This window comes from Apis florea, unplaced genomic scaffold (assembly GCF_048593485.1).
Source record: "Apis florea isolate Af1SG1 unplaced genomic scaffold, ASM4859348v1 contig_3036_pilon, whole genome shotgun sequence".
NCBI lineage: Eukaryota > Metazoa > Arthropoda > Insecta > Hymenoptera > Apidae > Apis > Apis florea.
Genome location: NW_028256694.1, coordinates 1,555,473 through 1,581,603, shown reverse-complemented (window position 1 = coordinate 1,581,603; position 26,131 = coordinate 1,555,473). Strand labels below are relative to the sequence as shown.

Sequence of the window (26,131 nt, the reverse complement as noted above, 5' to 3'; positions counted from 1 at the left end):
ATAATAAGCAGTGAATAATTAATTAATGATAAATAAAATTCAACTTCAAAAATATCGCTCTTGATATTATTCATTTATAACATTAAGCTTTCAAGTGTATCATAAATTATAAACGTAAAGTTTTGTTATTAAAGATACTTGAGAGATATATCTTTTTATCAGTTCAACTTGTCGTGTAATTAATAAATCATTTTTAAACAAATATCAATAAACATTAAAAATATTCAAATTATCACCAAGATATATAAAAACACGTATTGTCCATAGAAACCTTTTATCAAATCTTCGATTTCGAAAATTAAATCCTGCCCCAAACGTTCAGGATAAATTCGTCGATAAAATCGGACGAATTGTTCGCCTCGACCGATTATAAAATAATTGCAAACCGAGTTCCATCGCATATTCGATCATCCACGTTTCAAAGTTCCAAAATTCCATTTAGAAATTCGAAAATTCCGATTCAGGCGTCTGGACGTCTCGAATAAATTCGAGAATCGAACGAATTGTTCGCCTCAAACGATTATAAAATAATTGCAAACCGAGTTTCATCGCATATTCGATCATCCACGTTTCAAAGTTCCATAGAAATTCGAATTCATGCCGATTCAGGCGTCTCTATAAATTCGAGAATCGGACAAATTGGTCGCCTCAATGCGGAAATAAGCGGAGAGTCGAAGGGAGAGAGAGAGAGAGGTTTTCGAGGTCTCGCGGGTAGCGCCGCGACGTATTGATTGCAGAGACGCCGGCGCCGCGACGCTGGCCTCCGCCATAAAACCTGCGCCACGGGGCGTCGTGTTTGCGGGAATTCACCTGTCCTACGCGCCACTCGATAACCGCTCGAGAAACCGTAAGAACCAGCATTTCCAACATTTCTTTTCTTTCTAACTTGAACGCATTTTCAAATTTGACTTTGCTTTACCTGCTTGTTTCGAACGAGGATCGTCGTCTTTGTCCAGAAGTGGATTTTCACGCTCGATGTTTCGTGTCTTTTTCATTTGATAACTTAAAAAATATATATACATATCGTAGATTTTGAGAGGAGATATAATTGAAAAGAATATGTGTTGAATGTTTGATGTGTTTTTTTTAGTTGAGAGTTTTAGGATTTTTCGAAAATAAGGATGTAAAAGTGGATTTTTGTTCTAATAAAAAGAGTAATATTCTTTTATTCGTGAATAATTTTTGTGAATGTTTCTTTTTAGTTTTTTAACTTCGTTCGATCGAAAGATTTTCTGTTTCCTCGAACTTTTCGTTTTTGATATATTAGACGATTATAAAAAAAAGGTTTCAAGCGCAGGTATTTCTAATCTTATTCTTTAAATAAATTTAAAAAACACGAATATAAAAAATTGTGAGAAAGTTTAATAATAAAAAATTTAAGAGCACATGGTTTTGCATTTTTAAAGAAGTCCCCCGGTCAGAAATTCCGTATAAGAAATCCCCCCCTCGAAATTTTATTTATGGTCTGTTTCGCAGATGCGTGAGCGAAGAATTCGGGGAAATGAAATTTTGTTCCAGCACGCGTTTTCTAGAAACCTTTGAGCGGATTCGAACTAAACGATTCGTAAAATTGATAACAATAATCGATAATAATAGAAAATTTCAAGGATGGAGTAAAAGAATTTCTCGTTTATTTAAAATTCTTCTCTATTTTATCAAAAAAAGATCTTCAAAAAGGTTTTTTTTTTTTTATATTATAAATTTTTAGCAGGTTCACGCAAATAAACAATTTCGAGAAAAGTAAAAAAATTTTCATACGTACAATTTATTCGTTCAAACGATCTAACTATCTAAATATCTATTTTCAGTTAATTTTAGTTTAAAAAATACGAAAATAATAATTTATCAAGAAATTCAATTACGTTTTTTAATTAAAAAAGAATAAAAAAAAAAAGTCATCAGCGTATTTTTATAAACATCGTGTTAGCAAACACGATGAATAAGAACTCGACTTTTTACGATTATCTTCGATTCCATCCAGTGACTATTTATTAACTTTGTCTATGTTTCTTTTCATCGTTTAGAATTATCGGATAATTACGCAGGTATAAATGAATAGCGTCTCGCCTTTGAAATTATTCCATTATACAATCAGTTCAGATCGTATTTGTTATTTTCTTGCGATTTATATCGATCATTAATAACAGTTGTTATTATTCATCGATCATTTTGAAAAAAAATTATCGAATTCGGTCGAATTATGATATTACAATTCATAAAATGTATCTTTTTCTTCAAGAAAGAGATTTAAAAAAAAAAAAAAAAAGGGAGAAAGAGAGAAAGGAATTAAAAGTATTTGTCGAATAAATAAATTTTTATTTGCTTGAATTTTTATATCGATATGCAGGTTTATATTAACTTATCAAAGTATTCGGATTACGATTTGTCTATTTTAACATGCAATGTGAACGTTAATGGATAGATTTAATGAAAATCGCAAAAAAAATTCATTTTACAAAATGTTTTAAAACACGGTGCTAATGATTTTTCTTAGAAAAAAAAAAAAATCGTAATCATAAAAAAATAGGTATATTAAAAGAAAACTTTAATTTTTAAAAGAATAAAGTAAAATGAATATTTTCCGAGAATAACGTTTAAAGTTATTTTATTACTCGTTAAATTGAAAAAAAAAATATATATATATAATTTTAGAAAAACAATACAATTTTTCCAAGAACAGCAATTATAAAACTACTTACAATCGTTATTATCACTTGATATTAATTTTTAATTCTCTAAAACAAGAAAATAAAGTTTCTTTTTGAAGTATCATTTCAGAAATTATTTATCCGAGAAATCATCATTCAATTAGCCATATTTAAAATTATTAACGTATAATTATGTACTAAAATTAAAAATTTTTTTACAACAATACATTTCTTCTATGAATATACCAATTTTTAAACAACTTCTTCTTCTGTTTCAATTTTAACTTTCATCTTCGATCGTAATTATAGTTAATCAGTTCCACATTAATTTTATTAAATTGAGATAAAGAAAAATTGCTAGATTATTTCACTATCCAAATTAATTATTTTTTTAAAGCAATTATTGATCGACGTAAAACAAGATTACGATATTCTTGCTTGAGTCGTAATTCCGTCTAGCAAAGGTATTAATCAACTTTTCCAACTCTGCCATCGTACACATTGCGTGCTTGCATGAACAAGCCCCATTGTACGGAATCGATCGATCGGCAATCATTGAGAGGAATGCACGGACAAGTACTTGGCGATGTTTTTCGCGCGATTCTATTGCGTTGACACGGTGTTTCGCGGAAAAAGAAGTCGAGATTCTGCGAAGTGAATGAACGTGACAAGAAATATTTCGTTTTATTTGCTTCCTTCGAAAATAAAATAATATCGTAGTCCGATTTTACTTTAAAATTTCATTTGTTCTTCGTTATTAAATTACAACTCATCCATAAATTGGAAAATTAAAATATTCATAGAACAAATGAATTTCAAGTTTCTTTTCCTCTCTTCAAAGTTTTCAGTGCTCGACAATTTCTTCCTTTTTATGTAATATTAAAAAAGAAAATCAAATTTTCCTCTTCCACGTGTAATACAATTAATAAAATTATTCTTTTCTGAAAAGTCCCATATTACAAAATTTTTCCAATATTTCACAAATCACTTTTATTCGCTTTAAAAAAAAAATCATTTTTGAAATACAAGAGTTCGATATGCATACAATTTATCCCCTTCTCAAGCCATCCCCAATTCTCGTTACACCGTTAATATTATGCCTCGAGCATAATGGCGGCCATTGCTGGCATATTTTCTTTGAAATAGTTCGCAAAGGAGGTTGGATAAAGAATAAGAAGAAGGTATCGAGTAGGATCGTGTTCTGCTCGCGCGATTTTTGCCGGCCGCAAAAACCGCAAGCTTGGCAGGATAACAAAAAGAAAGAGGAAGGAGAAAGAAAAGGGTCGCGTGGGCGGGCCACGCCTTGGCGTTCGTACGACTTTTAATAATCGGCCCCGATTTATCAATGCGGCCCTAATTAGTGAGCAGCCACGTTTCTTTTCCAACGTGGCGTCCCCTTTCGGGCCTCTCGAACCGCGCAAAGAAGGGGTTGTATCTCGAAAGAGGAAGCGAGTGGATGCGCCATTTTTTGTTCCAAGAGGAATATCTCGCTTCCTTGATAATTATAGTTGTTGCCATCGAAGTAATTGATCTTTTGATTCGTATCGACGGTTCTAGTTTTTCTAGACGAGAGAATGGTGAAGATTGATTATTCGATGGAGTAAACATTTTTTGTTTTCATTTTGATTTTTTTCTCTTTTGGAACGTGGAATTTTGAAATTAGAAAGAAAAAAATAATAGGAGGTGAAGTGTTTTTTCTGGAATAATATTCAAGAATTTTTCATTACCTTGTATAATAATATTACGAGGTTTGACAGAATATGGAATGCGAATCGCGAATATAAGAAACGACAACATCGATTGTTATTGGTAACCGAAATATTGATTTGACGGAGTCGTGTTTCGAACGCCGAGGAGAACGGACGCGTCGCTCGCTCCTTCTCGTTGAAATATTGTTTGATAAATCAATTTACAATTACTCTTGTGTAAAATAAATTAGTTATAAATTAATTAATTGTTGTGGAAAGTATAAGTGAAAATGTATTACGAAAAAATAATCGTCAGTGGGATGCAACATTAATTATAATTTATATAATGATATATAATTTTTTTAATTCCTTGTGAAATTTCTTCTTATTTATCTGCATTATTTTTTATTCATTTCGTTTCCCGATTAAATTACGATACGAGCATGCAATATTCGATAAAAAAAATTCTATTACATTTATAATAAATGAAATAACAAAACCGGAAGAAAACCAGAAATTTTTACAAATAATAAAATTTTCTATGTATAATGATACGAGTTAAGAAATATTCGTTAAAATTTCAATTCAATACAATATTTAAAAAAATTAATATATATATATATATTATGTAATTACAAGATAAATTTTTAACGAAATTCAAAGATTCCTTTTCTAAACTCGAAAACAACGATTCGTTCAGAGACGCAACAAATATATGTACAAGCCAGTTGATAGAACAAACGTACGTCGAAAACACTCGTCGTACGAACCGGAAGATAAGGGAAGAAAGAAATCTAGGAAAGCATTCGCCAGCTGAAAAGCTAGATATCCGTCGAGTAGACTTTTTTCATCTAGCAGCTGCGATCAGCCCGCGTTTTCCTTATCTAAAAGGTTTCGACGGTATGTGTGGAAAGACAAAAGTGCCTCTGTGTACGCTGTTCAACTGGAACAAAGATTTTTACCAGCCTTTGGTTTCCTCTTTCTAATGTGCCATTCCAGGAAAAATGGGAAATAGGTTGGTGCTTTACCGAAATAAGACTTTAAGTAACTTTTAGGGGAAATAGTCGGGCAAAGCTGTTATAATCTTCGATATTTAATATTCACAACAATAAAGTTTTTTAACGTTTCGATAAAATTTTCTTTTGCACGAAAATCTTTTACATTTTAATATATGAATTTTTATGAAATTCATATTTTCTCGAAATTCTCGAGCCTCCACATATTTGTACATTCCCAGGTTTTTTAAAATTCGTGTCTCAAAAAATTCTATACCAAATTTCTTAAATCCCTACATTTTTCGATTTCTCATTTTCAAACGTATCCGTTTGTAATTTTTTCTGTAACTGCGACTTCTCAAATTTCCAAATAATCCTTCCTTAGTATCACACGATGAAAAACTCCTTTAAATGATCCACTTCGTCCATCTCTCGACTTCGAAACAAGCGAGATAACGCGACGCGTAACAGTACAAAGGGGAAGGGGCGCTTGTTCTCCACCTGACCTTGAGCGCCTCTCGATCCCACGCAAGGTATAGCAAGAACAGGCATGATCGATGTCGTTCCGACTATTCCTCCGAGACTTTCATTCTCTCTCTCTCTCTCTCTCTCTCTCTCTCTCTCTCTTGCCCGGAAAAGAGGCAGTCGCTCATTTTCATGATCGAGAATCACAATCACGGAACTGTGAAGCGCGCCTCGAATATTTCTCTCTCTTTTCTTCCCACGGACCGATCGTCATGGGAAGATCGGGTGGCGGCGATAGCGAGATAGCAATCAGAATCTCGACTCTGCCGAGGTTCCGTCACTTTCTCTATCGTGTATATATCGTGTTAATAAATGTTGGGGACAGTTCTTTTTTTTTTTTTCTGGAACGAAACGATTACGTAATTATTTTTTATTCGAGCAGTCAACTTTCATGATCCTTTTTTTTTGTGTAGAACGTGCGAAGTAAAATAAATTTTAAGTAGGAAAATTAGGATGAAATTTAGGTTAGATTGGGTTTTAGATCACGAGGGGAATTTATTTCGAGGATTTCCATTTTATATTTCTTCTTTTTTTAATTGGCGGCTTGCTTATGCTGATTTTGACAGTTTGATAATTGAAAAATAGAGTTGAAACGCGACGAAATGGTCAGGACAAAAGGATAGGATTTTAAAGATAGAAGAAGTAAATTTGGCTGAAGAAGTTCTGAAAGCCTTCGTCAATCGATTCGAAATTTGAAATAAGGAAAAAAGGGTAGATATAATTTTAGCTTTGATATTTATTACTTTTTGAGATATTAATAAAATATTAATGTATATGGAATGCTGTTATCTAGATACCAATACAATCTTCACTATAATAATCATCGAGTAACCGATGACATATTTAAATTCCACAAGTTCAATAGAATACTGGTCTACAAATTTTTTGTAAGATTTATCGAAGAAATTTGGATTAAAAAATATCGATAATCAGTGATATTCTCTCTCTATCTCTCTATATGAAAGTGACGAACGATAATAAAACAATTATAAATTTATAAAAACAATGAAGCAGGAATAGGATTTTCGATTGGCTCGTAATATTTGATACAAACGAATCTTTAAATGCAATAATCGTGAAATCCTCTCCTCTTTTCCTTAAAATACAAGCAAAAGTGATCTTACATTCCCAAATGTTATCGCGCCTATGGTGACCAGCAGAAGAGAGAAGAAAGGTCAAAATGGGGTTCTCTAAGCTCGTGGGACACTTCTCGTTTGTTAAACAACCTTTCGTACCCGTGTCGTGATGATACTTCCGCATGTCGACGTATCCATTAACATAACAACGAGCGTGGAAAACTAATCCCGCCGGGATTTAGAAGGGACTTTCCTTCATTCGCCCGGCCCCCCTATCTGATCTCGGTGAAATGTCTTTTTCGTGCATCTACCATATTTATTATCTTCTACGCGAAATCTTCGCTGTAATTTAAAGTTCTTTTCTTAATTGGGGAAAAAAAAAAAAGAAAAAAGAAAAAAGAAAATTGTTTCGCAAGGTAAAGGTTAAAGAGGCGAAAGGTTAGGTTAGAAGTATTTGGAAAAGTATTGGAAAGAAACAATTTGATGATAATGTAATCCATTCATTTTATAATAAAAGTGAATGTGATGAAATAAAAGGATATCGATAGGTATGGAAGGAAAGAGGAATAATGAGAGAGAGAGAGAGAGAGAGAGAAAATGGAGGCAGGAGAGGCAGTTAACCCGTTCACCACCCACGCGTATGTAAGCGTCGAATTAATTCCTGAATTTTTCTCCAGGTCGTTTCACCTTACTCGCAGAATTATTCCACTTTGCTTCTCTCCCGACTTCCGGTATAAAGTGCGCGATTTGTTCTCCGCGTATCCTTTCTTACCGCACAGCGCAACAATATAACGCAATAGAAGTATCATTTTTCCATTTGCGTGTGTGTGTTGTAGAACGTGTACCGTGAAGTATTTTAAGTATTTTTTTTTTTTAAGAGTATAGAATTAGTTGCTTCAGTTTTGATATTTTAATTTTAAAACAGATCGGTTAAATAGAGACATTTCTCGAACGAATTTCTCTGTACGTTGAAATGAAAAGTTTTAATTTGAATTTAATTACTCAATCAAAGTTGTGATGTTATTACTTGTAATTACATATAATTTCATCGACTGAAATTATTTATTTATCGTGAAGATCAATCTAGAGTTGCAAATTATTAAATAATAATATATTGAAAGCTATTAAGTCGGCTATAAAAAAAAATTATAACGTGTACATCTTGGTAAATTCTACATGTTCACTTGTTCATTCATTCATTAAACGGTATTCTATAATTTTTGTGAAAAAATTTTCACCTTAAATATCTCAATTTGTTCGGATTTGTTTTTAATATCTAGGGTACCCTAGGATTCAATTTAGGGATAAACTGCTCGCGGCCATTTTCTCGTTCGGTCCGATAAATTTTCCATTTGCGTCACTGTTCCAGGGAAAGTCGATTGAACGAGTCGACAAAAAAAGAAAAAACGATTTCACAAGAAAACGGAAGGTTGAAATCGACCGTAATGGCTGGATAATTCCTCGTATCGCGAGTAATTACCGTTTACGCGATCTCATGGTGCTGTTACGATAACAACGCGACTCGTCCATTTTTCATTAACTATCGGCGCACGAAGCTGGAACCTGTCAATGTCAGTCATCTTAGCTCGAGCTTTCTGAAAATTGAAAAAACTAATGCACGTCTTTGGAGGAAGAACGTCGAGGGGGAAAAAAGATAAAAGAGTAAGAGAGTTAATGTATGCTTGTCAGAAATTTCCCTCGGTGGCCAAGAAAGGAAATAAAAAAATGTTACGCCTAGTCTTTAATCTGTTCGCATTTCAAAGTTTTATTATGCTTCTTCCAAGTTGAATGACAGATAGATTTTTTTTTTTTTTTTGGTAAAATTGACGAGTGATTACTTATAATTAGTTCTCTCTCTCCCTCTTGCAAAAATTTTTTCTGGTTAGTTATAAAATATGGAGAATGAAAGATTTGTAAATATATCGCATTTTTTATTATTTACATTCTTTTCTTCTGGTATTTGTACGTTATTATTAGTAAAAAAAAAAAAAAAAAATATTTTAATTCAATTAATACATCGTATTTAAAATAAAAGTAGACTCGTTTGAGGATAGCAACAGATTAATTTGAATTGCATTAATTTAACAATATTATTGAATTATATAAATTCTCAATAATATTTTTTTAATATTGTATCGATTATTTTCATGTATCGCATCTATGATGTCTTGCCAGTCTTGCCAACTAACTAAGCTTTTCCTATGAATCTTTCTAAACGATTGCATCGATAACAAACCCTGTTCCGTATCGTTAGGTTAGGCTCTATTACGTAAGCCTTAGCGGCCTTGCATTATAGCATCATAACCATTCATCCTGTCCGCTCACCTGCAATGCGCCATACTATTTGTTCCGAGCGATACGTGAGCCACATTGTACCGTCTAAATTCTGGAAATTCTGTTACTTCGATGTTAATGACTCTTCAATAATATCTAGTTTATTTAGGAATTTTTCTTTTAGATATCTAGTTATCAAATTATATTATGTTGGCATATAAATGTTACTAGATCGTCAAAAATTTAAGGATATCACTAAAATTTATTTAATAATATTATTTAATAGAGTTCAAGAAGTTTAAATCTTAATTTATAAATTGATACATACGATTTTTTTTTATTATTTTGTTTCATTTCATTTAATTACTAATAATTTAGCGATTATTTATTAACAATTGATTAATAATAACCACTTTTAAAAATCAAGAATCGCTATTATCTTTACGTTATTTTTTATTCTATGTACAACTTGTTTTGAACGAATGTTCTTCTAAATGGAAAACATATAGCCTAGAAAGTTACTGAGTCGTAGACAATCGATGTGTCGCAAAAGCAAATCAGAAAATGTCGGCGATACTTAGCGATGTTACTGAAATCGATCCACTCGATCCAAACGAAATTCATCGAACCAATGAATCTTTGCAAAGAATCTTTGTTTCCAAATCTAAGCCCGACTAACTATTATTTAAACTACAGTTTGTTTCCAAATCTGGGTATAATTAACCAGTATTAATCGCAGTATCGATCACCAATGATGTCGTAATAATGCTGTTACTTCGACAGAAACATCGTTCGAGTTGTTTAGAAACATGTACGAATCCCATGATAGATGATGGATTTGCATAATTCAATAATCACTATGGGACGAATACATCCTGTGTTTGAAACGTCGAAGCAGATCCGCGTGAAATGAAATATTTGGAACAAGAAACGATGTGACGCAAAGCGACCACGTCAACAGGAACACCGTGTACGCTCCTAGAATTCCAATCAACTGTTTGCGACAATGATTTATCGTCCATCATTTCCTTTCCCTCGATTATTGTATCTCACTTTCATATATATTCTCGTTTGAACAATGATTCTTCCTGTTTTATACACGTACATACTGTATGCACATAGTTTTAATTATACAATCGTTATTCGTTATATATTTCTGGATTCTTCTTTTTGAACGTATTCTGTGGAGAGAATGCAATAGAGATGTATATGTTTAACGTGGAAAATTTGCACGAAAAATGAATTGGAACATCGTATGTTCTTCTTTTTATAGCACGTTTCAAAATAATTGGTTGTCAAAGGCACACCCCGTTCACTCCAATCGATGCTTCAAGCGCCATCTTTTATAGTTTAAATAGCTTGTGATTCACATTTCTAAAGTAAATATCGTATTTCTATATTATTTAGAAAGTGTTCTTTATATAAAGTGATGTTCAAAAATAATCTCAACTTTATTTGAATTTAAATTAAATTTTTGAAATTTTCGATATCCACCAATTGATTATCATCAATAACTGAAATAGAAATAAAACGAAAATTATCGATTCCTTCAAACAAAGTCTCGTATTATCAGCAAATTCAACATCATACATCACATAACCTCTTTCTTCCACCACCAATCACAAAATCTCCATGTTCATGGCAGCCTAATCGATTGTCCGTTCCACATCAGAGATATTCGTGATTGGTAAAAAAATATTTTCAGAAAATTATACCGGCACGCATTTGTGTGAAACTGGTGTAAATCATCGGCGGGGAAAAAATGTTGTCATAGACACACAGGAGATGGTGCGCGCAAGAAAGTATGCGAGCGCCACCACGTTCAGAAATTGTGAACCGTGTGGATGCAACGATCCAGCGATAAATAATTTTCACCGTTCTACTGTCAAAAGCTCGCCTGTGGGTGTTCGCACGTAAATGATATATATTTATCCCGGCTGATTCGCCATGGCGATAACACGGGCGTAATCAATAACGCGGGCGACTTAATACGTCGGGAGAAGAAAGTTTGGTCGCGTTGCGGCTGGAATAACGGGCTCTCTCTCTCCAAGTGATTCGAGATAATTGGTTCGAGTCTTTTCTGACATTTTTTTTTGCGCGTCAAGAATTTCTTTTATCTTCATTTCTAGAATTGTATATTTAATTCGATAATTAACGGATGAATGGTTCGAATTGCTCGATCTAGTAATTTCGTTTTAGAGTTATGACGAATCGAAACAGTTTTCTTTTGTGTATATCTTAACAAATATGAGATTTTTATATTTGCGAACGTTTATATTTCGAATTTTAATGGATCTAAGTGGATACGTGGTAGTTGATACGATTTATGCATTTTAATTAAAAATCGTGTAACTATTATGGAAAAGATAACGAAAAGATTTTTCATAACACGAAAGTTTATTACATTAAAATCGAACAAAAAGTTTTAATAAACATCAGATTTGATAAGAAATGGTATCTATCTCGTAACTTCTATAACTGCTATATAACCAAATATGCGAATAATATGTTTTCAAGCATCATTTCCTCGAATAATAGTCCATCTGTATGGAAATATTTTTAGAAATATAGAAGCAGGAAGTATGCGTATTGCCCGCGTCATAACGGGTGAGAACAAAATTAACAACCGGTTAAAAGTCGATAAAATTTAAATCCTTTAGAGGGATCTCGCAGTGCCGCGAGCACATTTGACGGACGGACAGATAGGGTGCAGTATTGCTTTCACTTGGCCGCATTGAAAATCCAGAAAAATGTAGACATACCCAAAGGCGAATGGTTGAAGACCATTATCCAACGGGAACTGATGCCATTTTTATTTGGATTATTGAATAATCGTTTTGTTCAGCTAATTTTCGTAAAATATCGTGCATGTAAATATCAGAAAGGTAAATCCATTGATTTGTATTTTTCTTTTAATATCTATTTTTTTCTTTGCTACAGGAAAAAGGAATTATTTTATTAATTGATTCTTGAATACAAGAGAAAGATATTTAATAAAATAATATATTAAAACGTATAATGTATAAAAATATATTTAGTGCTCCCTAGATGTTTTGGGGAATTTTGATTGTTAAAGATAGAGGAAATTTTTTTAACTATATTTTTATTTCTTTAAAAAGCATTATGCTTTAGTGTTCAGTATGTTAAGAAGTTGGAAAAATTTATTCTGAAATGTAGGAAAATATGCTAGATTGAAAAATGAATTCAGTAGTGAAAAGATTAAATCGATTGTTTTCACAAGATATTTACTTAATCTAGTTACTTTCCAACCTTTTGTATCTCTTAACATCGCGTTTAAGATTAGAATCTAAATCTATCCTACATCGAAATACATGTTGTAAGAAAACGTGAAATATCAGTTGATCCGATTATGTTTGTAATCTAATTAGTCGAGTATTTCGAAGTCTCTACGAACGATCGTTTGAAATTCCATAACAATTTAACACACGATAGATTTTCTCATAACTGTTCGTAATAATTGTACATCAAAAAAAAAAAAAAAAAAAATCTATATGTTAAACATTTTTATTTTTTTAAAATTCAAAATTTCAAAGAAATATTATTTCTATATCTATTTATTATTTAACCTTTTTCTTTTTTTTTTTTTTTTAATTTAATTTTATACAATAAAATTTTTTTTATAGCATTTTAATACGAATTCTTCCATACATTTAATCCATCCGTGTTAGATATTTAAAAAGGTAAAAATTAAAACTATTAAAAATTCAATGTTAAATATTTAATTTTCAAATATCTTTCCCCATTTTTAATTAACATTTTTAATAACACGTTGCTATTTTTATATTTCAGGTTCGTGATTTAGTGGAAAGGTGCACATGCCCCACTCAATTCCCCATGATTCGCGTTTCCGAAGGGAAATATCGAATCGGAGACACGAAAGTGTTGATTTTCGTGCGAATCCTTCGAAGCCACGTTATGGTTCGAGTAGGTGGAGGTTGGGACACCCTTAGCCATTATTTGGACAAACACGATCCGTGTCGATGCAGAACTTGTAAGTGAATCTTTCAATATTTCACACGGAATCTCTTCTCTTTATTTTTTATTTATTTTTCTTTTTTTCTGATGGCGCTAATCGTGAAACATATAAAAAAAATATGGGACATCGGTGACAGTTTAAACAAGGATGAGCTCATTGTCGTCGAAAATAAAGATGATGATCGGAGACTTTCGATTTTCTTACGTGTTACGAGTTTGTTAAAGACGAACCGTTCTTTCTTTATTTTTTTTTTTTTTTTTTTTGTGGTTGGAAATTTACGAACTGTCAGATTTGTATTTGTTTTAAAAAAATATGGTGATTCAAGTAGTTTCTTCTTTTTTTGTCGAAAATAAATAGTAAGATTGATGATTTAATAGGACTTAAATTTTAAATCAACGACAAATAGCACATATTCACCTTCATCTTTGAATGTAAGATATTTCTTTTATTAACTTATAATTTAATTTTATCAAGGAACTTATTTTTGTAATTCTTGATAAACATTATAGTTGTTTGAATTTTTTCCCAATTGAAAGTTTTTTGAGTGTTTCTTATAATGTTTTCATTACATTTTAATATCCATCACAGAGTACGTATTAAATCCTTTCGACTTAAATCGTCACAAAAAAATATAACGAAATAACAAAAAAAAAAAAAAAAAAGAAAAAAATACTTTCATTCATTTTTCAATTCATTCTTATCCCTCGACACGATTAAAACACATTCAATTTTTATTTATAAACGTTTTAATCCTTTTCGTCTCCATGCATTGAAGTCAACTTGCTTACAAATATCTATTAGCACTAAATGACGTTCCAATCCTTTAACGACTATCTAGCAAAAACCATGCGAAAAACGGGTATCGTGACCAATTGTGCAATCAGGATAATGTGCATAACTTACTAACACGCGTGATCGCAAATGTTTTTTTTTTCTTTTCTATTTTTATAATTTTTTCTTTTTTCTTCTTTTTTTTTTTTTTTTTTTGCAGCACATCGCTCGATGATCTCAGCAAAATTGATTCAAAAGGCTGGAGGGTCGTTCGACCTTGGCAGCGCGCAGGTACATTACGAAAGGTGAGTAATTTTCTGGTTCTAAGGTGTCATTTGTCTGTCTGCATTCTGTCATTCGTTCCAAAGTAAAGATTTTCTACCTTTTCCTCCCTATAAAAGATTATACACCAGAGATTATGTTTGTAACGTTGTTACAATGCTGTGAGAAGAATCCTGGATTTAAGGGTGCAAATGTCTTCTCTGTATTCTCTATTTTCAACTAAAGACATCTTTTTTTTTTTTTCTTTTTTTTAACACTTTAAAACATTTATAAGAAGAGAAAAAAAGCTTGATCCTTCTATTCCATTAAAATCTAATATTTCTAATACAACTTCTTCCCAACATCTAAATCAATTTAATTTAAACGACCACCAACGTTCAAACTGAAGCATACCAAATTAACAATTCCACCAACATGTTGAACCCATTTCACAATAGAAGGATAGGCAAGATATGCATTGAAGGGCAAAAAGACCGTGTTCCCTATTTTTCACAATTTCTAGCTAATAAATTAAAATTAAAAAAAAAAAAAAAAACGAACAAATAAGAAAACTCTGAAATATGAATTTGAATAGATTAGATACATAAAAAAAGAAAAAGCGTAGAGTGTCCAGCTTGCATAGTTGCCTGCCCCACAACCCGTTAGACCGAAAAATCCGGTTGCTGATCCGCAGATCACCCCCTAGAACTCGACGGAGTTCGGCGTCGAGCGTCGGTTCGTGCGCGGGCACGATGCAGAATCAGCAATCGGCCAAGAGCGTTCCCAGCAACCGGTCCCGATCGCCCACGCCCCACCACCACCCAGGCGGCAAGCAGCAAGCGAGCAGCGACGAGCAACGAAAGACGAATCGATCGAGAAGCCCAACGCCGCAGAGGAAGTTCTTGGGCAGTCCTGTTCATCAGTCGGATCTCGGGAAGCAACGATCGAGATCCCCGACACCGAAGGCTCAGCTCAGGTCCAACAGTCCGACGACCAAAGTGGAGAACGCGAAGAGTGGATCTAGCACGGTGGACTCGGCTGGCAGAAGCCTGTACGAGGAGGCTCGTTCGCCGACCCATCATCATGGAAGGCATCAGGAAGCAAAGGTAAAGTGGAGATAGAACGGGGAGAGGGGATTGGGTTAGGTAATTTTGGGGAATTATGGGTAGTCGAGAGTTGGGGGAATCGAAGGATTAAGGATTTAGAAGATATTAAGGACAAATGATTTTGTTTGAAAAGTATTGTATTTCACTTTGTAACTTTTCCTTCGTCGAGTTTAATTTTTAATTCGGATAATTCATTCAATGAATATATAAAATGACAAATAATAAACTTGCTCCTCGGTTAGAGGTTAACGAATCACGCCACTTTCTCAAAAAATTCTCAAGAAAAACTAGAGAGGTTTCCCCCCAAATTTTTCCCCTAGGATGCGAAGAAGGATCTCCATCAAGAAATCCGCACGAAAGTCCCCCTAACGGAGGAATTCACGAAACGATACGTTGTCGATGGTGGCGTGGCACGCAGAGCAGTGGAGAAAGACGACACGCCGAAATACGAGCCGACCATTTACAACTACAAGTGTCGCGAGGACTCTAGCAGCCGTAGCCCGACCCCTAGTCCACCGGCGATCAAGGAGGAACCCGTGTTGGAGAATTTCAGCAAAGATGTAACAGGGAATGTACATTACACCAAGTCGCCACACGGAGATGGAGAACACTCGGATAATTGCAGCGAAGTGTCAGACGAAGGTTACAGAAGCTTAGGCGCGGTCCAGCCAACCAGTGGAAACGGGAATTCCGGGACGTGCGCGCAAGGATCACCCACGGTTGCCGATTGTCAAAGTAAGCAAGCATTCTCTTTTTCATCTTTGCTACTTTTTTTTTTTTTTTTTTTTTTTGAATCGAGGAAAGCTTTTCCCGCCGTTCGATCGAATCGTTATATTTCGCGCTGGGTTTTGGGATTTATGGGCTGCCAAGAGTGCGTGGGTTGGCACGCCTGTTACGTGTTGTAATACGTTGGAAATTTGTGAATGGCGAAAGTTTTTGGGGGAACGTGTTTTCAATTGTTAGATTGTTGTTGTTTAAGATTAGAGTTTCAAACGCTTTTGAAAATTACTTTGATGAATGATCCCCTTGGTCTTTTCTGATGTTAATCCCCTGTGTTGACTATTAAAGTTAAAGGGGATTAGAGTGGTTGTGTAAATTAATCTAAATCTTCTTAAAGTATTGTTGAGAGTAAAATCTTTTTTATGAATTCGTGTGATCAGAAATGAATACGATCTTTTCTAATTCTTAGTTCAGGAGAAATGACGAAAGTTAAAAGTTAAGATGGATTTTTTGAATGGTCTGTTGTATAATTATTTGAAAATTAAATGTTAGTATAATAGGATATTCTTCGGTTCTCATATTCTTTGATCAATTTTTTTTTTTTTTTTTTTTTTACATTTCAAATAAATAACGACAATTCGTAATATGATTGGAATTATATCTATAACTTAATTCATCGAATAAAAAAATTCTAACATTTTATACTCTTTTGTTAAAAGAATTTTTATTCATTAACTTTGTTAAATGATAATGCGCAAGCAAATAGTGAATAAAATTGTAAAAATTCTTTTCCAATAAAAATGACAAACCATTAAATAGAAAGATAAAAGGAAGAAAGAAAATATTGGTTAAATAGACTCTTAGCATATAGGCCGTTTCATAACTGTAAGTCGAGTGAAATCGTCGAACGATCGTGATAATCGCATCCCGCTGCGAAGAAAACGCATGATGCTCGTGTGGCTTTTCGATCAAAGCGAGTCATTCAGTTTAATATGAACGTATCAAGGATGGACGAACAAAACGAACTATTGTACAAGTACATATCCTCTTGTGTTTCAAACTTTCTCGAGCTCTCGATATTTTTCTCATTTTTCTCTTCTTTCTTAATACGATTTCTACATTTTTCAATTTGTTATAACATTTTTCTTTTTAATTTTCCATTTCAAATTCGAACAAACACAAATTCATTCATTTATTGTATTTACAGATTCTAAAAATTAATATAGTGGAACAAGTGTTTGTCTAGTAACTTATTATCTGAGATTGTCAAGCCTGGTAACAAGAATTTAGCTCGAGCGTTCGAGCTATGTATATACGATCTTCGCTATCCCACTCTTCAAATTCTTTTGTACAATGTATTATAGAATTGTCTTGTTTTTATCGTGTTTTGTTTCAAGCATTTCTTTTGTATGTACGTTGTAGTGTAGATGAAAAATCTTAGAGAAGAATGTATAATATTTTAATCAAAAACCTTTCAATCCTGAACTCCAACGATAAATAGTAAATAATAATAGGATTAAAAATTTCATCAAAGTAAGATACCTTTTATAATTTTATTCAATCTTTTCTCTCTGACGTATTACTTTTTACTTCTCCATAACCTTTCATCGCTGAAAAATTGCTTAAATTCAAAAGAACACATATTAAAAATAATTCGACAAAAATATATAGCGATATAGTTCACCAAAAAAAAAGAAGAAATATAAATCATCGCAGTGATACTTTCGTTACCTCTTATTGAAATTTTTCTTTAAAAAGGAATAGAAAAAGAAGAAACATTGAATTTTCAAACGCAAATAAAGAGAAACACGCGGAAACCGTTGTTCCGAGCATAGAGAGATGTGGAGTATGTGTCAAGTGCGTGAATCACGGTATTCGAGGCAAAACGTTATCGAGGATCGACCGTTGGCGATTGTTCCGTGGACAGGTTGTTGTTGAAGATCGCCCACGCTTCGCGATACACGCACACAGATATCCCTCTCCTCGCGTAATCCTTCACAGCCGGTTAAATGTCAGGTTAAGTGTACACGTGTGTCCGTGTAGATGGAATATTAATGAGCTACAAGGTGGTCCAAAATGTGTTGGACGACCACGGTATAGCGAAATACGAAGAGGAGCTCTCGATTACGTAGCATATTATACGCGTTTTATTTACGTTAGGGAGTTATGACGTAAGTGGGGCTACCGTGATCCACTTCTAAATAACGATTCGATTTCCTTTTTCGTTTCGACTCTGTGGGAGGATTTTGAAAAGGCAAGTATCTATATCTGTGAAAGATTATGGAAATTGTATTCGAACGATGCAATATTGAAATTTCTAATTAGATTGGAATTTTTTTTTTTTCTCTTTTTAGAATTTTAACAACCTTTAATTAAAGGATACGACAAATGTGACAAATTAAAACATAAATGGAGAATCGTAAAACTTTTGAATTGCATAGAAGTATAGTACAGTTTTTATTATTAGAAACTATATAAAAAATCTCACATTTTCCTTTGGAAATAAAAGTTGTTATAGTTAATTACTTTATATCGAGCGCAAAAATATTTCCAATTTTCCAAATTGTTAGTCGTTGAATCAACAATTTTCTCTATTATAATATATCAATTCATACTACTTTCGGCATTTACTTCTCAATTTATTTTTCGAGAGGAGTAGTATTATCGAGAAATTATGCTGATTATCTTGGAACACGTCCAGACACGTACAAAATGTTTCCCCTGAAATAATATTCGTAAAAATTGTTTTTGGCAATGTATCGAAGATTTCGCGTACCATTGAAATACCGTTTCACGACTCTTCCCAACGTTCTCGCGTTTATATTATTATCTCTATAATTGGTAAACTTCCACTAATAACATTTTTTATAATAAACTCAGAATGTAATCCGCGTCGCGTAGAAAGAAACGTGCACGTCAACGGTCCCATTACTGTTATTACTGAAATTATGCAATCGTAATTACCTACAATTAAAATTGAGCGCCGATGCCGTAGAAGGATATCGCGAAGATAAGAAAGCGGCGAATAAAATTTTCATTTTAAAAATGAACAAAAAAGCTAACGTTATCGATGAACAATGTTAAGATAATGTTGCTCGAACAGAACTTGAAAATTAAAAATTAATCCTTCTTAAAATCTAACATAACAGAATGAAATGAGAAAATAAATTTTCTCTAGATCGCGGTTAAAAAGTATTTTTAAACGTTCGAGAAATTGGGTATATAAAATCGGTGTCGTCGTTTCGCAAGTGAAATTTTCATTAACGTTAATTATTTTCATCTCTCGATTTTTAAAATACGTGTTTTTAAAAACGAAATTAATTAACAAAAACTGCGCGCAAAAACTGTTATTGCTCTTGGAAAGTAAAGAACGTGACGCGAAGAAGTCAAACGCGATTATCTCGATCGTAAATTCGGTCCATTTGCCCACGCACCGATCCTCGAATCCTAAATCTCGCCGAGATCCACTCGAGCTCGCGCGAATAAACAGCCGGTTGACATTTACGCGAGACTGCACGCGGAAATCGTATCTTAGTTACGCAATCGCCGACTGTCCTCTACGAATTCTATCCTAACCACGATAATAGAAAATCCCCTTAAATCTTAACCCCCCTACTTATATTTACAAAAATTACCAATCAAGGCAACAAAACTCCCTTAGAATCTAAATTATATCGTACACATATATTAGCCCTTTGCACTCGAAGCGTTTCGTAGCGCTTTTGGTGAATTTCTTATACCTCTAACTTACCTCTAAAATAATTACACGCAAAACTTTTATATTTTAATATTTAATGTATCTTCACGAAGATAATTTCTTAAACATTAGTCTTTGTAATTTTGTATGATATTTCATGTAACGATTGCGGGACACAGTATCACAATAGTATGTCATTTAACGTCTTTTGCCGGGGGCTTATTTCTTTGAGAGCAGACCTTGCTTCAATCCTTCCTAACTCCTGTTAGAACGTTATACAGCTCCCCATTTAGACGAATGTTTTCGGAATTTCGGAGGTTGAAGTCGAAGCTCGAGCTTACGAAAATCTCCAATCTAATTGCCGAACTAAGATTTTCACGTACCGCCAGTGATTAAGCGGCTGTAGTGATTTTATAAAGTATATATGAATCCATTGACCAAATTTCCGCAAACAAAGCGGTGGGCGAGAGTGGAAAGGTTAATAAATAAGAATAATAAAATATAGAACGGCAATACACGAGTGCAAACGAATCGCATAAAAACCCATACTTCACATCCCTTTGAATTCTGTTTCAGAGCAACCCTCGAAGCCCGAGGCAGAGGAGAGGTCCTGCGTGGAGACGGAGAGCATCGAAACGGGTCTGCGCAAGATCCGCATAGGGCCGCCCAGCCCTCTTCGAGCCTCACCCTCGAGAAGCGTGGCCTCCTCCTCGGGAGACCGCACACCCCGTGCAAATTCGATCGTCCGCGAGAACAGCAACGTTTCCCGAGCCTCGTCCGGAAGCAGAACGCCGAGGGACAGCAACTCGAGCCCGGAAGGCAGCCCCCTGAAACGAGGCAGCATCAGAAACAGTTTACGCAAGCCGCCGACGGGAAGTCTGAGCAAGGCGTCGGCTATAATCGGCGCGAAAAGCTGTCAGAGCCCGGTGAGCGGTAGCAACACGTGGAACGGCAGGCAGGCAAGGCAGAGGCCCAGCATCCAATCCGACACTTTCCTCAACCCTCAACCCTCCAGTTGCGCGCCGACGACGACAACCACGACCCCCGGCTTCACGAGGAAGAGTCCTGCCAGGCAGAGCCTGCCCAGGCAGAGCTCGAACGGCGGGATGCAGTACGACAGGAACGGGAGGAGGATCAAAACCACTGGATCGCTTCAATCCTCGCCCACCAAGGTGGCCAACCCCCTGCTCGAGCAGATCCTGCAGAAGGTGGGCCATTTGCAGGACGAGCGCGAGGTGGTTCAGAAGCTTCAGGATCTGTTGAGGGATTACCAGGCTCACGGTTCCGGGGACGGTGTCGCGAACATGGAGTTCACCAGGGCGTGGATCGATGGTAACGGGACCGTGGCGTTGCCCCAGGACAATCAGATGACGGCCAGCCCTAGGAAGGATCCCAAGCCGGTGTCGGAGAGGGGAGGCTTCTCCAGGATACCGGCACCCGTTTACAAGAGGCCGATGTCCGTCGCGTCCGACAGCGTGTGAAGTTTCTCTAGGGGACGGTGTAGATGATGATGAGGATGAAGCTGGTTCGAAGCGTGTCCTCGAGGTCATCGGGCTCCTCGATCAGCCAGGCCAGGACTGTGTCGCGAGAACTCGTGACGCCCTCGATTTTACAGATTTTTGTCCATCGATCCACTCGCGTGGATACGTGGAACTTGAATAAGGAGATTGAGATGCAAACGAGTTGTTTAAGTTGAGAAACGTGGGGATAAGATCGTTTGATTCTTTTTCTTAAATGTTAGGTTATTTTAGGTGGGTAACGTTTGGCTCGGAGAAACTGGTTTGAATGATACTGCAGCTAGAGAAGAGAGTTTTATGGACAAGTAGTCTCTCTTGATGGAAAATTTAATCTAAGATCGGTTGTTGTATTTTTCTCTCGAAAATACCGGGCTTTTCGAGGCATGCATCACTACATCCCGTAGTAATAGTTTTGGTGCTTGGAAGATTTCTTTTCTCTTAAAACTCTCTGATATAACAATATCACGAATATTGAAAATTTTCTCTCATCTCGAGAGGAGATAGAAATCGTCTTATTTTTTTTTTTTCGCGAATTATTTAATCGCGCGCGAAAATCGCGAAAAATTCTCAAACGTTTCTCTTCAAAAAAAAAAAAAAAAAAGCAACGGTTCCACATTTCCGCGCGTTGCGCGATGGCAGATCGAAGGCGTCCGATTAGAGGCGAAGCTTAACGGGCCTTAACGGTACGAGGTCGATCAGTTAGCTCGTAGGAGTCACGTGTATATCGGGGTGGTGCTCGGATGGTGCTGAACGTGAGATGACGTTCGTGATGATGCAAATAAGATTATAAGATTATGACCAAAAAAAAAAAAAAAAAAAAAAAAAAGATAAAACAAATAAAAATAATTAACAAAAGGGAAAAAAAGAAAAAAGAGGGAAAAAAACATGGAGAGAAGGACAAGGACAAAGGAAGAGGAGGAGGAGGAGGAGGACGAGATAGGTAGGTAGGGTAGGTAATAAGGTAGACGAGAGAAGAAAAATTCGTCTCGTCGACAACAATTTCGATTGATACGAACAGAGAACGGAATTCGAGCGAGCAATTAGCCGGTGTGCGTTAATGGCTTCCCGATCGATTTGCTTCCAGTCAATTGCATCCCCGGCTGACGGCTCGTCCAAGACGAGAGATTACACCTTGCACTTTGGTCACAAGCGACGAGCGATCTCTCTTCTTTGTCGTGATATTTCTCTCTCTCTCTTTTCTTTTTTTATTGGATTCTTTTATCGTGAGATTTCGTGGAAAGCCAGGATTCTGGGAACGAATTGGTCGAAAAGAGAAAGAGTTAATGAGGAATCGTTCGAAACAAAAGAGGTAAACTTGATAATAAGTTATGTCACGACAAAATGGAACAATCGCGACATCTTGTGATCATTTTTCTTAGCTTATCGCAAGTCGACGAGTGTGAATCTCGTCGATTCCTCGACGATTCTCCCGAGGAGAAGGAGGATCGTTGAGAGATCGTTGAAGATAGAGCTCGGTCAGAATTTCTACGTTCAATCGTTCACCACGGCCGCCGGGCCGGCGAAAAATTATTTATTTATATAGTCTATCGGTTGTATTTATTGAAGACGATTTATTTGCGCGTTGCAAGTTCGCTTGTGGGAGTACAGGATGAAACAGGAACGACGAAGAATAGAGGAAGCGAGGAAATGGAGTAAGATTCGACAAGGATTTGTTTCGCAGGAAAAATCAAATTAACCCCCCCCTCTCAAGAAAAAGAACAGACTGCATTAATGTAGATAGCGACGATATTATAGTTGAACGGAACGCCATTCCAATGTTTCACTGTTTTTTATACCAAACGCGAGCGTAGCGGCATTTTGTATCAAGTGTCTTGAGGGGAAGATGGAATTCGTGCGGGACGTGTTCCAATTCTCGCGTGTGTCGGTTTCGTAGAGGATAGAAAAATGGAAGGGGGAATATTTTGCATAGAAACTGTAGATAGTGAATAAGATGCAAAATTGAGACTAACTTTAACTGTGTTGCTCAATAAAATATCGTTCGAGTGAAGGGTCGATATTTGATTCGATTCAAATGGAAGGGTCGAATTACGTAATTTAGATTACGTTCAATTTTTCAGAGAATGAACGCAGAATTGATTCAAGAGAATTTTTCGTGGACTTCTTTGATCGCTACGAGTTCTAAAATCTTGAAAAAAAAAAAAAAAAAAAAAAATTTGTAAGACTTTTAAATTTTCAATTTTGTAATATAGAATACAGAAAGAATGTACAGAAGAAACGAGTATTAGGGAGAAATTATCGATAAACTTCTATTATCCATCGAATCAAAATCGAAAATACTTAAAAATAAAGATAGTATTTCGAAAAATATTTTTGAGACGCGCGAATGAAACGCGCAACAAATTCAAGATGGAAGAGGCTGAATGTGTCGATCGAGTATTTTTTTATAATTATCTAGTGAAAAGAAATTGTGTCCATTACGGCCTAAAATCGGCCTCTCGATATTTATCGAAGTTTCGTTTCCTCTCGAAGTAGTCTTCGAACGAGTACGTCCCGCCACGGAAACCACGATACCCATTGATTACGAATTAAGAAATACACTTCCGGTAGGGAAGCAGAGAAGAAGTTTATTTTGTTGACCAGATTGTATTCGAGTAGAGATCGTAACACGAAACGAAAATAATAATACTCGAAAGAAGAAAAGAAAAGAAGAATAATGGAATTATTTTTTAGTGAAACGCGTTAGGTGCATTTTCCGGAAATTGCTGTGGTCTCTGTGATGTTCGAACGATGCGTGGATTATTTTCCTTATTTTTTTTTTTCGCTATATCGAAAATAAGGGAATTGAAGTTACGTTTAAGTTTCGTACAGAATGTTTCACGTATATCGAATTATATCTTATAATTATATATGAAAAGAAGTTTTTTTTTTTTTTTTATATATATATATATTTTCATTTTCATTTATGATATCATAAAATATGTTCTGTTAGTATGAAGCATGCTGTGTATTTTTATAGAATTTTTAACAAGAGATACATTTTATTTTATTTAAAAATTGATTTGATGAAAAGCAAAAGGTTTTTTTTTTTTTTTTAAGTAATTAAGATTAACTTTTAAAATAAAATTATTTTATAATTGAGATTATAAGATGAAGATGATTCTTGTTCCATATTTGAATAGTGTCTTATAAAAAATTTTAGTTTATCCTTTTCTTTTTTCGTTTTTTTTTTTTTTTTTTTTTTACGTTATTTATATCGAAGATACGTGTTTTATTTTAAAGTAAGCATTTTCTAAGTGTTGTGGTCAATAAGAAACGTCTTCAAAAATGAATAATAATAATTTTATTTTATTAAAATACATCTTTCTTTTTTTTACGAAAAATACAAAAAGATAAAAAAAATGTATATAAAAAATTATTCGTCCAAAAAAAAAAAAAATACCAATATTTCCCGTCCAAAAGTTCTCGAAGAAACATTCTCGATAAACTCAATTCGACAAAACGCTACTTTTCCTTGATCGAGGAACGTCCGAACTGTTCATCGTACAAAATGTTTAAAAAAAAAGAAGAAAATGGAGACCACAGTTAGTTTCGGAAGATATATTAAAAAAATTGCTCGTAGATTTTCAAGTCTCGAATGTGGGGGTAAAACTCTTTCGTGTTTTTTAAGCCTAAGCTTCATAACCCCAAGCAGCTGCGGTTTTACCGCGATGATGAAAATAAAAGAGGGGAAAAAAAAAAAAAAGAAAAAAAAAAACAATAACGATGATTACAAATATTAATATTATTGCAAGAACTGCAAACTATCGCTATTATTCCGATTAAGAATAATAATTATTATTATTATTATCATTATTGCGATGATCATTATTATTATTATTATTATTATTATTATTATTACGATTATTATTATCATCATTGCGAAGATGAAGATGATGATTGATTATTATGATTATTATATGCAACGTTGAGTATGTTACGTTATATCATTTTATCTACGAGAAGTTGTAAATTGAAAATTTGCATAAAAAAAGAAAAAAAAAAATAAAAAGCTTTAACGAAAAGATTCTTTCTTCAATTAGAAAGGAATCCTCGAAACCTGTGGATCATTTCGAAAATTATTTCCAAAATAACAATTATTTTTTCCAATATATATTTTAATTAAATATTTACAAATCAAAAGGATCAAATCCAACCTAACCTAAATTCCTGGATTGAATATCGAATATCGACTAATAAATAGATTGTAAATCCAGATAAATGTAAAGTAAAACCAGAACACATTCACGACCATCATTTACCATCCTTGGAACAGTGCTTTCCTCCAATTCCAAAGGCTCTAAGCGCAGGTAAACACGCGCGTAAGGCCCATTACGAGGCCCAATACACCGCCAGTCATCGGCGTCCTTGCCGCATATGGCGAGGCAGCTCTCGTTCTCGGACACCGGCAGCCACCAACAATGGTCCACCAGGCCGTGGGCCTGCACGTGTACGTATATATGTGAGTCAGCACGCGGCTCCCTCTGTGTGTCTGGTGGGCCTGCCGGCTCTATGGACTATAATACAATACAAGAGGATCTCGGAAGGGAGCCATTTTTAAAATGTCCGGCCGCAAGCCGGGAGATTTATGACGGGCCGTGGTAGCCTCGATAATAACAGCGACGATTCCATCGTGCACGCTGAAAATAATGGGCGACGATTAGCAAACGTTTTGCGAGACATTGACGATATATTTTTCCTCGGATTCGACGATATCGGTTAAGTGATTTAAAGTATATTGGGAAAGGAGAATCTTAAGGAGTCGAGAACGTTGTATATTGGAATATAGGGAATTTTAGATTTGAGAGATCGTGATATAGGGAAATTTTAACTTTAAGATTATACAGGAAAAGTTGGGA

The 26,131-nt window shown here is 34.7% G+C and overlaps 1 protein-coding gene across 2 annotated transcripts in view; it reads left to right on the top strand.

The window, feature by feature from the left end:
- LOC100865249 (uncharacterized) overlaps positions 1-22,118 on the top strand; it is a 68,501-nt gene extending 46,383 nt beyond the window's left edge. Inside the window, exons 4-8 of one of the 2 annotated variants that reach the window (XM_086908111.1) lie at positions 13,017-13,218; positions 14,195-14,279; positions 14,942-15,341; positions 15,662-16,076; positions 20,335-22,118. In XM_086908111.1, coding sequence (XP_086764237.1) covers positions 13,017-13,218; positions 14,195-14,279; positions 14,942-15,341; positions 15,662-16,076; positions 20,335-21,239 — 2,007 coding nt within the window. In that variant the 3' untranslated portion in view covers positions 21,240-22,118. Of the gene's footprint in view, positions 1-13,016; positions 13,219-14,194; positions 14,280-14,929; positions 15,342-15,661; positions 16,077-20,334 lie in introns of both variants that reach the window. The other variant, XM_086908110.1, reaches the window with a different exon arrangement.
- Positions 22,119-26,131: the final 4,013 nt, after the last annotated feature.